This window comes from Acipenser ruthenus, chromosome 6 (assembly GCF_902713425.1).
Source record: "Acipenser ruthenus chromosome 6, fAciRut3.2 maternal haplotype, whole genome shotgun sequence".
In the NCBI taxonomy this organism is placed as follows: Eukaryota; Metazoa; Chordata; class Actinopteri; order Acipenseriformes; family Acipenseridae; genus Acipenser; species Acipenser ruthenus.
Window position 1 is genome coordinate 76,531,789 of NC_081194.1, and position 14,014 is coordinate 76,545,802.

Below are 14,014 nucleotides of genomic sequence, written 5' to 3' on the forward strand. Positions count from 1 at the left end.
CACACCCTTTAAAAAAAACAGCATTAGACACAAATCACCTTTACAACAAGCAGGTATTACATCATAACGGCAGCAACGTAAGTTAAATGCCAAAACGAGAATGACTGAACTCAAACCAATGTTGACCTTGTGGAAAGAGTAACCCTAAACATGAGACACTGTGGTAACGTTGGTCTGACGTTCGATATTCATTTGATATTCGAAACTGTATCACCTAGGCTTTCCAAACCAACTTTAATGTAGAGCTGGACAGTTGTGAATATATACACAACCACTGTGAATCCTATAAACAATTTGTGAAAATCAATACAATATTCCACATATGCGCCTACAGCAAACAGGGTTCATTAAATACACTGTTAATCAGCAACCGTATCACTTAGGGTTTACAACCCTGTTTTGTAAAGCTGGACAGTCATATACATGACCTTTGCTTCGACTGTGAATTCTATAAACAATTTGTGAAAATCAATACCATATCCCATATGCGCGTATAGTAAGCATGTGTGAATAATTAAGCTTTATACTGAAAACCATATCACCTAAACCAACTTTATTTGGAAGCTGATCAAACCTTTTCTTTAACTGCGAAGCCTATAAATAATTTGTGAAAATCAATACAATATCCTATATACGTGAATAATTATGCTTTATATTGAAAATCGTATCACCTAGACTGTTCAGCTTTATTTAGAAGCGGACTAGTTGCGTCTCCAGTTAGGCATGGGTGGCCACCCACCAATCAGTGAAGATTAGAGAGTGACATGAAGACGGGATTCCTGCGGTATGGGAAAAAAATTGTGTTAAATTTTGCGGGATGGGATGATACAGGAGTGAAGCTCACGAGAACGGGCGGGATCGGGAAATAAAAATAAACCTCTCAGGAAGGGCAAGAACGGGATTTAAGCTTCCGTGAATGGAAAGGAATGGGACTACTCTGCAACCAGCAGACAGGAAGAGTGTTCTTTTGCTCTTTAAAGTCATTAAAGAGCCTATGACATGGAATTTGACTGTTAACATAAACATAATGTTAACAGGTCTCACTTGAACATATAATTTTACCAAATTATGTTTAATCGTGCTACAATGAATCAAATAATACCCAGAAATACACAGAGGACGATCTCCTTATCCTGGTGTGGGGCCAGGAGACTGTGACCTCAGGCTCCTTGCATCTGCCAGTATGGATGACAGCGACAGTGAAAGTGAGAGTAGCCTAAGTTTATCAGTTTCAGACACCTCTTATGAATGTGAATCATGTAGTGATGGATCTGACGTAGAGAGAGAACAGGGATTGTCTCCCGTATCAATTCGAGCCGTATGCCTCCGAATCAGAAGGTTCAAACTCGGAGAGAGACTCCGACAACACCAACGCGGACGGACCACTGGGACAGCAGATGGTTAATAAAAACCCTTACGTTTAACATAGATTGATACTTAAAATATCATATTACCCATAGTTGTATAGTTATGTCAGTCCTTTAGTTAACAATATTGATACATGAATTATTGATTCTAGCAGAATAACCCAACGCTGTGGATTTCTACTGGCATGTATTTAACATCTCTCTCTCTATATACATATGTACAGTATATTAAGGATGTTCAAATCATAATGCAGAGATGTCAAAGGCTACGATTTGGCCATAGCAGCTACTATTTTTTTGAGGTACTGCTTCGGTGCTACGTTGAAACTGAGTTAGAGCATTAAAACCGAGTCGGTTTCTCGACATTTTTGACCATTCGCGAAAATGTCCGACAATGCTGGCAGCACCCCTCCCGCAGCTAAACATAAAAGTTTAGTTGTCCAATATTTAACACAGGTTGACAAACAATTCTGCACTTGCAAAATATGTTTTAAAAAGTTAAGCGCCAATTACGGAAACACAAGTAATTTAAAGACATTTACAAGCCAAACACAACACAGAATTTCAAACCCTGTGTAACGAAGAAAAGTGAAAGGCTGTAGTCAAAGAAGACGTGCTCAGACTACTCCAGAGGTAACGATCGTACAACTCCAGATCTAAACCTAAAATTATACTGAATTAATACCAATCACAATATGTACAATATTAATAACATTTGCCAAGACGAATATTGATATAGGCCTATCTAATTGTTGCCGTGCATTACAAACGATGTACTGACTGAATGAACAGCTGATCAGTTTTTTTTTCTGGTGCGATCGGAAGAAATTGAAAGCACATTTTATATTTTAATTCACTGTCGAAAAACTGACATATGTGACTGCCCCATTCATTTCGGGGTGCAGGAGGGTACCGCATATTACTCAGGCACTGTAAAAGCCACCTACCTGGTTCATGGCTTGTTTAAAAGTACAGACTAAGGGCCTTCAAATTATTATTATTATTATTATTATTATTATTAGTAGTAGTAGTAGTAGTAGTAGTAGTAGTAGTATTATTATTATTATTTATTTCTTAGCAGATAGGGCGACTTACAGTCGTAAACAAAAATACATTTCAAAAATCACAGTACAAGTAATAATACAATTAAAAGCAAGATAAATACAATGACTTTGGTTCTAGCAAGTACAAGTATGACTGAGTTTAAACGTTCAGGTTGTACAGTGACAAATATGTAAAAGTGTCATATTGTTGCCCAAAACAGTGACATTTTTAAAATATTATTAGTATTTTATTTCACTTTTAAGTCAGTCATTGAAGGATGTGTTTTGTTAGTGTCTGCGACTGATTTGTTCTAAAGTTATGCAAAAAAGTTTTTTTACAATTCATTTTATTACAAATATTTGTAATGATCAAAACTTGCAGTTGCATTTGATAATTTTCATTAAAAAACGTTAAGAAAAATATAACCTCTTCGTTGTTTTGTTAAACCGAACCGAGCTTTTAAAAGTGAAACCGAACTGAAATTTACATAACCGCACAGCCCTAGTTTTTAATAAATAAACGATGGATACTCCATGAACGTTTATTAAATATTATTTCAATACTATGTTTTTTTGTTGTTTATTATTTATTTATTTATTTATTTTATTTATGTATTTATTTTTATTAATTAATTGTTCGTAATACTTATTTCCCTGTACTAATAGTATACCGGTAGTGTTTAATGCAAAACCCTATAAACCCTTATATACATGAAAACCAAAATATCTGTACCTCCAAATAATAGTTGATCTCTGTTCATCACGGGATGGGATGGGGCGGGATTTTTTCTTTTTTTGACAGGACATGATGGGACAGAATTAAAAAAAAAAAAAAAAAAAAAAAAAAGTGACGGGACAGGACAGGATTGGAAATGATTACTCTTTCATGGGATGGGATGGGATGGGACAGGAATATTTTTGAAAGTACAGGATGGGACAGGACTGAAGTTTCATGCCCGTGTCACTCTAGTGCAGATGAGGGGACTCCAAGGGTGAGCGAGAGATTCAAGGAAAAGGAACCGAACTGTAATGATTCAGGATTGGTGGACAAGAGGATCGGGTAATAGAGAGCAGCAACTGAGACGCTGAGCCCTGGTTGCGTCCACTCTCCTGTACTAATCAGTAGATTGTGTGTGTGTTTCTTTTAATATAGCTTTTGTTAAGATTTTGTAGACAGTCACAGTCTGTGCTGGACCATTTTTAGTTATCCATTGCCAAGAGAGTGGGGGAAAAGCCGGACCAACACAAAATTGCCCCGACGTCAAAATACTAAATTGACATTTCTTCTGTCTCATCTTCCTTCAGATCAATTTTTTCTTAATTTCTTACAAGTTTATTTTAGTTTAGATTTGCTCACAAGTGTCGTTGCTCTGTGCACGATACATTTACGCAGAGCTGTTCTTCAGCGCGACAAACTGAATGAAGCGTGCGGATACCTATGAAACACACATTCAACTTGCAGCCTAATACACAAATACAAATGCATATTAGACAAGTTGTGTTTTGTTTGTTTAGTTAAATGACGGTTTCAAAGCAAAGACTGGCGTTTATTATTAAGTCTAGGTGGCATGGCTTTCAATATTATAAAGCTGAATTATTCCCGCATGCTTACTATACGCGCGTATTGGACATCGTATTGATTTTACGTTACCTGTTGCAATTCTTTTAAGCATAATAATATACCTTTTATTAGTTAAAAAAAATAAAACCCAAAACTTCGCTCGGTCTAACGAAGCTGTCATAAAATGTACAAAACTGTTTATATTGCTTTCGATTTTGCTTTCCGTGCTGCAAATGTTTTAAATCAAATAAAAATAATGCTTGCTCTAACTAAGTTTTCAAAACTGTAGAAATGATGAACCCGTCCTGCTCCACCCCCGCTGTTAACTTTACAAATTATATTTATATACTTTATAATCTGTATGGGGGGGGCGATATGTATACATCCACTCAAAACATAAACTGCCACTGTCATGTTGTTTTGGGTGGCAGTATATTTGAAAGCGAATGTAAGCAAAACAGTCAGATCAGATCATTAAAAAGACAACATGCAACACATGCTATGAATACAAATATGTGTGCGTGTTTAATTAGTAATGATGTTTCATATACTGCTTACCCGTCCTTGCGCTTGGCTTTATAAACATGCCCGTAGGTACCTCGACCCACTTTACAACCTTCATATTCAAACAGATCCTCCACTCTCTCCCGCTCGGCCGCAAGCTTCGTTTTGAAGTCGTGGTCCATTTTTTTAACCCATAAATATGTCTTAATTTACAATTAAAAACATTTTTAAAAATATGAATTAATTAATAAATGCATTAATTTGATAATATAAGCGTTTTCATCCCCATCATTTCCTTGTTTGGGATTTTGGTCTAATCCGCTTCTGTTCACTGGCTCGTTGACGTTTCTGGTGAACTCGCTAGGGATTCTGGGGGCTGTAGTTTATTAGGAACAAGCGCTGCCGTTATTTCCAGTGGAGCGAGCTTACCCACCCAAACTACAAACATCAGCTCGCTTGGCGGCCGGTGCACATGCGCGAGCTGGGTTTCTCCTCCAAAAAAAAAATAGCGGCACAGCATCGGCGGCATATGTTATTTTTTAAACAGAACATCGAGTATTAATATATGTATGTGCGCTTAGATACGGTTCAGCAACGAAACACTTATAATAATTTCGACATACCGTAGTGTAGCCAACTTTCGGACACTGGCTCTGGAATGTCCTGTGATTACCTAATCACTTCTGGATATTACAGTAGTTCCGCCCCGTTTAATGCGATGACTGGTTTAGTTTGGATTTACAGCGGTCGCTGGAGAAACAGAAAACAGGACTTGTGTGGTTGGGTTATCACTTTATCAACCAAAAGACTCCATTAAAACCGCAGTCTTTGTTTTTTTGTTTTGTTACCTGTGCGTAGTGTTTAACACACCTTCAAATAACAATTCTTTGTGTATGAGTGACAGAATCAAACACCTAGAGCACCACATTCTATACAGCTACTGCCTGTACTTATCAAACAGTGTTGCGTTCATGTCAACAGTTGCTGCTCAAAGGTTTAATAAAATCCAGAGGTTTTAACCTATGTCATCAAGGCTTATTTACAGTATTTAAATATATAGCCCTGATTGAAAGATAAAAAAAATAAAAAAAACTGCAGGGGGTGCCTCAAATCTAATGTACACAAACTGTACTGTCAACAAGCCACTTTGAGAGCAAAAAAACAAAGAAGCTATAATGGCAGAAAATAGTAGGACATAAGATTTTGTCCCCAAAAAACAAGCAGGGTATCATTCATCAAGCAAAACTGACCACAATCAATAGCTAATGTAGCGGCTGGCCAGCTGCAACGAGGGATCCATGTGAAATGGACTGGGGAAGGGGATGGGAAGTTGCTGTTTACAATCATATATAATGTGTGTCTGTTATGCTCTAAGCCTTTTGAGTGAGTGCACCTGGCACACCACCGTGACATCCAGCACTACCATCTCTATGACCAGGTGCACCTCAACAGGGAGGGCGTGAGGCTATTTGCTAAGGTCCTCAAAGACACCGCCCTGGGCCGAGACCCCACCAGCACCTACACCGAGACCAGGAGAACACCCAGCCGCCCCGAGCCCACAGAAGTCCCCAGCTCCAGAGACCTTGCGGAGCCCCCAGCCCCTGAGCCCCTGCATAGTGCAGCAATGGCAGAGTGATCAGCCAGCAACAGCAACCAGCACAGCCAGACAGCTATGCAGCAGCAGGGAACCCAGCATCCACTGAACTGAACCAGATAAGAAAGCTGCTCAATATCATATGTACCAAACTCATGAGTTAATTGGGTGTCAAAAAAAAAAATATATATATATATATATATATATGTGTGTGTGTGTGTGTGTATATGTATATGTAATGTACGTGTGTTTGCATGTCTGTACATAACATAGTACATATAGTTAAGGACAAATATTTGTCATTATTATACAAATATTTTAATAATAATAATAATAATAATAATAATAATAATAATAATAATAATAATAATATAGACCACAAATCAAACGTGAAACATAAACAAAACTTAAAAATTGCGTCATTTAAAATTAGTAGTTGGAATATCCAGGGCCTGTGTTCCTCAACTTTTGGAACAGAGAGCACAGACCCTGACTTTGTAGGACTGGCAGACAGACTGACTACATCAGCACAGAGGGGAACAGCCACCTATTTGGAGCCACTCCTTTGTACCACACACACGTCACCACACACAGGCACAGCCAAGACAGTGTGGTGAATAAGAGTGGGAATCAGGTAGCGCAACTCTGTAAAGGCCTGGGTCTGTACATCGTTAATGGCAGGAGCAGGGGGGACTCTCTGGGTAGATTCACTTATAGCTCAGTGTTAGGTAGACTATGCCATCACAGACATGGACCCAGAATGTATAAATGCATTTATAGTCATGCCACAAACGCCCCTGTCGGACCACAGCCAAATAATGCTGTACCTAAAGAAATCAGAACAAACCTACCAGGGATCCGAATCCTCCAGCCAAACTGTTCAACCTTCAGCCCACATACAAGTGGACACAGACCAGCACTGCAGACTACCAGGCAGCAATGAGAAGTGCTGAGATTGAAAGCATGCTAAACAGCTTTCAGTACACACAATACCAGTACAATAAAGAAGGAATAATTCTGGCTGTACAAAATTTAAACAACATATTTGAAAAATTGGCAATAAAATCAAAACTAAAAAAAATAAAACATGAAAAAAACAAACACAAAGACAAATGGTTTGACAGCGAATGTGCACCAGCTAGAAAGCACCTGAGACAGCGGTCAAACCAGAAACATAGGGAGCCCAATCATATGGAACTATGACTCAGCTACCACCAGGCTCTAAAGCAGTACAAACACCTCCTCAATAAGAAAAAGGAACAGTACATGTTCAAAGAGCTGACCCAAATTGAAGAAGCAATTAACCAAAACTCATTAACCAAATCTCAAATAACAAATAAATTGGCAATACTTTGAAGAACTATACCAAAAAATAGAAAACAACAAACTAAATTCAAATCAGACCTCAATACATAAACAATTAAAATAATTATAAACAACACTCAAAGATAACCAAAACCCATTGGACACCCTGATCACTCTGCTAGAGCTCAAAAAGAAACTGCAGATCCTCAAGACCAGGAGAGCCTGTGGGCCCAACAGCATCAGCACTGAGATGCTCAAAAACAGCAGCTCTAAGCTGCAAGAAGCCCTACTCAGACTCTTCAACCTGAGTGCTGGCTGTTTCCCTGGGATCTGGAATCAATTACCCCCATATATAAAAGTGGAGACAAATTAGACCCCAACAACTACCGAGGTATCTGTGTGAGCAGTAATCTGGGGAAGGTGTTCTGCCGTATCATTAACGCCCGGATACTGGCCTTCCTTACCGAACACAGTGTCCTGAGTAAGAGTCAGACTGGCTTCCTTCCAAAACACTGCACTTCTGACCATGTTTATACCCTACACACCCTCATAAATAAACACATCCATCAAACTAATAAAGGAAAAATATTCGCCTGCTTTATAGATTTTAAAAAGGCATTTGATTCAATTTGGCATGAAGGACTATTTAATAAACTTCTTCAAAGTGGTGTAGGGGGTAAAGTCTATGACATCATAAAATCGATGTACTCAGAAAATAAGTGCTGTGTTAAAATTGGTAACAAAAGAACATAATTCTTCACACAGGGGCGTGGGGTGAGACAGGGCTGCAGTCTGAGCCCAACACTGTTCAATATCTACTAACAAGTTGGTCATAGTGTTGTAGCAGTCTGCAGTCGCTCTACATGACAAAGAAATTAAATTCCTGCTCTACGCAGATGACCTGGTCCTACTGTCACCCACAGAGCAGGGTCTGCAGCACAGCCTGTCACTACTAGAGCAGTACTGTCAGACCTGGGCACTGACAGTAAATCTGGACAAACAGGGAAACAGGTACCACTTCACTCTGGGAACCACCACTAGCTATGTTTACCTGGGTCTGACCATCAGCGCGTCAGGGAGGTTCAATATGTCAATAAATGCATTGAGGGAAAAAGTACACAGAGCCTACTATGCCATAAAGAAACCACTTTACACATGCAACCCCCCCAATAAAGATCTGGCTAAAAATCTTTGATAGTGTTATCCAACCAATCCTTATTTATGACAGTGAAATATGGGGCCAACTTTCAAAATGTAATTACAAAACATGGGATAAAAGTCAAATTGAAACTCTCCATTTAGAATTTTGTAAAAACATTTGACATATACGTAGAAACTCCCCCAACCATATATGTAGGGCTGAACTAGGTCGCTTCCCCTTACTGCTATCCATTGAAAATTCTGGGTCCATCTGAGTCAGGCTGACCCACACTCCTACCAGCACAAAGCATTCCAAAGCAACCAGCTCTGCTCAGAGAGACCCCCTGAGACAACGAGCAAAGAAACACCAGCTTGGCAAAATTACAGCAACATCTGAACAAATTTCTCTCAATAGTAAAATTACATACATTGAGTATTGGCATAATGAAACAAAATTAATTAACAAATTGGAATGCGATCAGGCCCTGAACAGGGACTTTACCCTGGCACAATATCTTGTCAGGGTAAAAAATCCCAAAGACAAACCCTAACGAAGTACAGACTCAGTGAGCACAGCCTGGCCATCGAAAACAGGCCGCTATAAAAAGAGCTGGCTGGCCAGACAGAACAGACTGTGCAGTCACTGTGAGCTGGGAGAAGTCGAAACAGACGTGCAGTTCCTGCTGTCCTGCTCCAAATACTGCCAAATAAGGGACAGATACCTCCCTAAATTCTTGAGTCAGTTGACCCAGTTTCCACACCTACCTGACCCTGAGAGACTGCGTATCCTGCTGAGAGGAGGCTCTGACAGCAGAGCTGGCAGCCCAGTACGTGTGTGCCTGTCCCAGCCTGAGGGACAGTGTGTAGACACTCAATAGAACTGCACTGTTTATTGTTAAATTAGACAGGGATGGGGGGGTTATATTGTTTACATTCTGTTTAGAGGAGGGAGGGGGTGGGGGTTGATATTGTGTGTTATTAACATTGTATTTTATTTTATGTAACGTGTGTTGAAATGCTTTGGCAACACTGGTTCACACCTGTCATGCTAATAAAGCCAGTTTGAATCTGAATTTGAGTGTGTGTCTGTTTCGCTGGCTGAGCCGGTATGTCTCTCTCTCTCTCTCTCGGGCTGCTGTACTGTGTGATGGGAGGCTGTGGGAGCGTCACGTACAGGGAGGAGCTGGGTGCACGCATGGCCAATGGGATACCGTACTATGAATGGATAATGGGTGAAGAGTGGGCGGAGTTGTGCTACATAAAAGTGGGGGAGTTGTGAGTTGTCTGCCTCTTCTTTCACCACTGGAGCCCGCAATAGCTGGACGCTGCAATAATAATTATTATCTACAAAGCGACGTCTATATCAAATTCTAACAGGTAATGAATTAAATTGTATAGTACACAGATTTAAACACCAGTGTCTAGTTAATTTTAAAGTCATAACTACCCACCTTGCCTTAAAAGAGGACTAACTAAGCTAAAATCAACATTATATAAATGATGACTGGACCCTCTTTTACTGTGATTATAATCTTTTGTTTACGTTCATTCAGAATATTTAACATTTGCTGTAAATTACATGGTATGGAACATGAATGTAGCAGCAGCAAATTTCTTCTAAACAGAGTTTTTATTTTATGTTTTTTTTTTTTTTTAATATCTGCATATTGTAAATGTATGAATAACATACAAGCAAGGAATCAAAATATCTGACTCAGAAATGTCTTCATCTAGACAATGTGGGAAGCTATAAAAAAGGCCAACAAGATGCTCGGATATATTGTGAAAAGTGTTGAATTTAAAGCAAGGGAAGTAATGTTAAAACTTTACAATGCATTAGTAAGACCTCATCTAGAATATTGTGTTCAGTTCTGGTCACCTCATTACAAAAAGGATATTTCAGCTCTAGAAAGAGTGCAAAGAAGAGCGACCAGAATTATCCCCGGTTTAAAAGACATGTCATATGCAGACAGGTTCAAATAATTGAATCTATTCAGTCTTGAACAAAGAAGACTACGTGGTGATCTGATTCAAGCATTCAAAAGTCAAAAAGTTATTGACAATGTCAACCCAGGGGACTTTTTCGACCTGAAAAAAGAAACAAGGACCAGGGGTCACAAATGGAGATTAGATAAAGGGGCATTTAGAACAGAAAACAGGAGGCACTTTTTTTACACAGAGAATTGTGAGGGTCTGGAACCAACTCCCCAGTAATGTTGTTGAAGTTGACACCCTGGGATCCTTCAAGAAGCTGCTTGATGAGATTCTGGGATCAATAAGCTACTAACAACCAAACAAGCAAGATGGGCCGAATGGCCTCCTCTCGTTTGTAAACTTTCTTATGTTCTTATCTTCAACTGAAAAAAGGAGACACGATTACAGTATTAAAGTAAACATTTGTGAACCACACTGATTAATTGCATACAGTTAATACTTAATAACTTGTTTTGCATAAAAAATATGCCAATAAACACTTCAAAAAATAAAAAAAAAAATTATAAAAATAATAATGCAACTGTACTGGAGAAAACAATATATTATCCCTTGCCATAAATGGGACAAATTACAAAATAAATACATAATATATATAGGCTTGGGCAAAATACTTTTCAATACAAAATACTCAGAAAAATTACAAAATACCTTTACTAAAACAAACCAAGATTTTCATAGGTCATCCAGAAAAATCAATTATGTCAATAAAGTAATTGAAACAGTTAACAATGAACAAGCAAACACACAATGGGTCCTTGTTTCCACCGGGACCCAATATCTAATAGAGTGGAGGACAGCTCGGGCCCTGTCACTTACTGGCCACTACATTTTAATAGATAGCTGGTGGAATACTATGCCAATTCTCCTTCAGAGCGTTAGACATTTCAGTAAGGGTTGGTGGGCTGATGTCTGAAGTGGCATTTCAAAATGCCCCACAGTGCTTTGATGGAGTTTAAGTTGTCACTCTGTGCCAGCCACTGAACATTTTCAACATTACTGTCCATGAACCACTGTAACAGCTGGAGTCTTCCAATGGAAAAAGAGAATCTAGGATCACGTGGCTTGGAGAACTGCGGCGGAATGGAGCTTTGCAGGCTGACAGGAGGAAGTTCTAAACTGATGTACACAGAATTAGGCACCACTCAAATTGGGAGGAAAACAGACAAAAAAGATTGGGCACGCTAAATAAAAGTAAATAAATAAAGACTACAGTGGCTGTTCTCCACCAGTTCTCCTTTAACAAAACAAGTTTCTGGAAGAGGTCAGTTGACATCTTTGGGGGCTGAAAATCATCCCAGCAAATGAAAACAGATGCTCAACGGGGGCAGGTGAGGAAGAATGGTATTTAAAGCATACAAAGAGTGTCTTTATGAAAGGGTATTGCTCTAAAAGATGCCAGATTCTTCCTAAGGTTTTCAAAAAAATGAAGGATCTCCAGCTCAGCTTTGTTGTTGCTTGTTGTTGAGGGAGTCATTATCTGGGAAACATCTTTGCTATCCCTAAAGCACATTCAGATACAAGACCCAGCTCTTCATCGGGTCTCCCACAAGCACATTCAGATACAAGACCCAGCTCTTCATCGGGTCACCCACAAGCACATTCAGACACAAGACCCAGCTCTTCATCGGGTCACCCACAAGCACATTCAGATACAAGACCTAGCTCTTCATCGGGTCTCCCACAAGCACATTCAGATACAAGACCCAGCTCTTCATCGGGTCACCCACAAGCACATTCAGACACAAGACCCAGCTCTTCATCGGGTCTCCCACAAGCACATTCAGATACAAGACCCAGCTCTTCATCGGGTCTCCCACAAGCACATTCAGATACAAGACCCAGCTCTTCATCGGGTCACCCACAAGCACATTCAGACACAAGACCCAGCTCTTCATCGGGTCTCCCACAAGCACATTCAGATACAAGACCCAGCTCTTTGGCAGCATGAAGCTTAAGTTGATGGAATCTCTTTTATCCCTTCTCCACTGGCACATCCGACCCGTGAGTGCTTGGTACGGTACGGGTACGGGTCATTCTCCACTGGCTATTTTTCGAGCCGAGCAAGAACCAAACCATGAAACTCTGGCCTCACAAGACATCTGAATCTGGCTCGGAGCCGAGCCCAGCCAGGGGCGGAGTTAAAGATTTTCGTCATTAAGTTGCATCAGTCAATACACTAGAAAGACAAACAACAAACAACATGGCGGGCAGCGAGCGTGATGAGAGAAAACTACAGACTTCAGACGCTGAGGAAGTGCAGGCTCTAGTTTCTCTGTGGGCAGATTGAAGTGTTCAGGAAGATCTGGAGTCAGAAATGAGAAGGTTTATGCCTGAATTTCTGACAATTTGAAGCAAATGCACATAAACCACGGGTACGGTACACTTAACTCACACACTCAAAAACACAACATTCTACCAATTTCTCATCCTTTCTCCAGCAAAACGTTGTGGCAGCCAGCACATCTTAAAAAATGGATGGGTGATTGTGGCCAAAACTGATTAATTAACCTCAGTCTTCAGCTCAAGAAAACCGCAGAATCGTTTCTGGAATCCAGTTATGATGGCCTGCAGTAGATGGGAACAGTGGCATCGGTACTCATCAGGAAAGTCTAACTCCACTTCTTTAAAGCTAGGGGCAGCAGTGTGGAGTAGTGGTTAGGGCTCTGCACTCTTGACCGGAGGGTTGTGGGTTCAATCCCAGGTGGGGGACACTGCTGCTGTACCCTTGAGCAAGGTACTTTACCTAGATTGCTCCAGTAAAAACTCAACTGTATAAATGGGTAATTGTATGTAAAAAAGAATGTGTAAAAAATAATGTAATTATATGTAAAAAATAATGTGATATCTTGTAACAATTGTAAGTCGCCCTGGATAAGGGCGTCTGCTAAGAAATAAATAATAATAAATAATAGGAAGTTGGTGGTTTTCCATCAACTGGGGAGCTTTGTCACTGATATCAATTAGTAGGTTCAAGCTGTCATAAAATGAATTCCATCGAGTAGGGCATGAGGTAATCGATTGACAATGGTAGACTTCCAGAATTATTTCAACAGCAGTGTTTAAAATCAAATAGTATATCAAAACATTTTAATGCATCTATTTTAACAAGATTTATTAATTTCATTAACTAGTTAATATTGAAACATATATGAAATTACTCTATACTTTAAATTTTAATAGTTTCAAATTAGTCACAGAACTATTAACCATAGCCATCAATTGAATTTTTTTAATTAATGTTATCAAGTACATTACTTAGTATGACTGTTTATATAAAGAAAACACGTCTGCCTCTCACAGTTTAGCCCATAACACAAATGCATTAAACACAATTTATATAAACAAAAAACAACAGTCTATGGATGCACTTAAATTAACACAACACAATCATGGTCAGTATTTATGAATAACTATAAAAAGCCCACAATAACTAATAATAATATAGCGTCTCCACAGACTCGGAATATGCTTGCCTTTGTGGATCCATGACACCTTTTTGTTCTTT

At 39.3% G+C, this 14,014-nt stretch overlaps 1 protein-coding gene across 1 annotated transcript in view; it reads right to left on the bottom strand.

The window, feature by feature from the left end:
- The window catches only part of cdk19 (cyclin dependent kinase 19), a 90,746-nt gene extending 85,869 nt beyond the window's left edge, over positions 1–4,877 (bottom strand). Inside the window, exon 1 of the mRNA XM_034017742.3 lies at positions 4,530–4,877. Within this exon, the coding sequence (XP_033873633.1) occupies positions 4,530–4,657 (128 nt within the window). The 5' untranslated portion in view covers positions 4,658–4,877. The remainder of the gene's footprint in view (positions 1–4,529) is intronic.
- Positions 4,878–14,014: the final 9,137 nt, after the last annotated feature.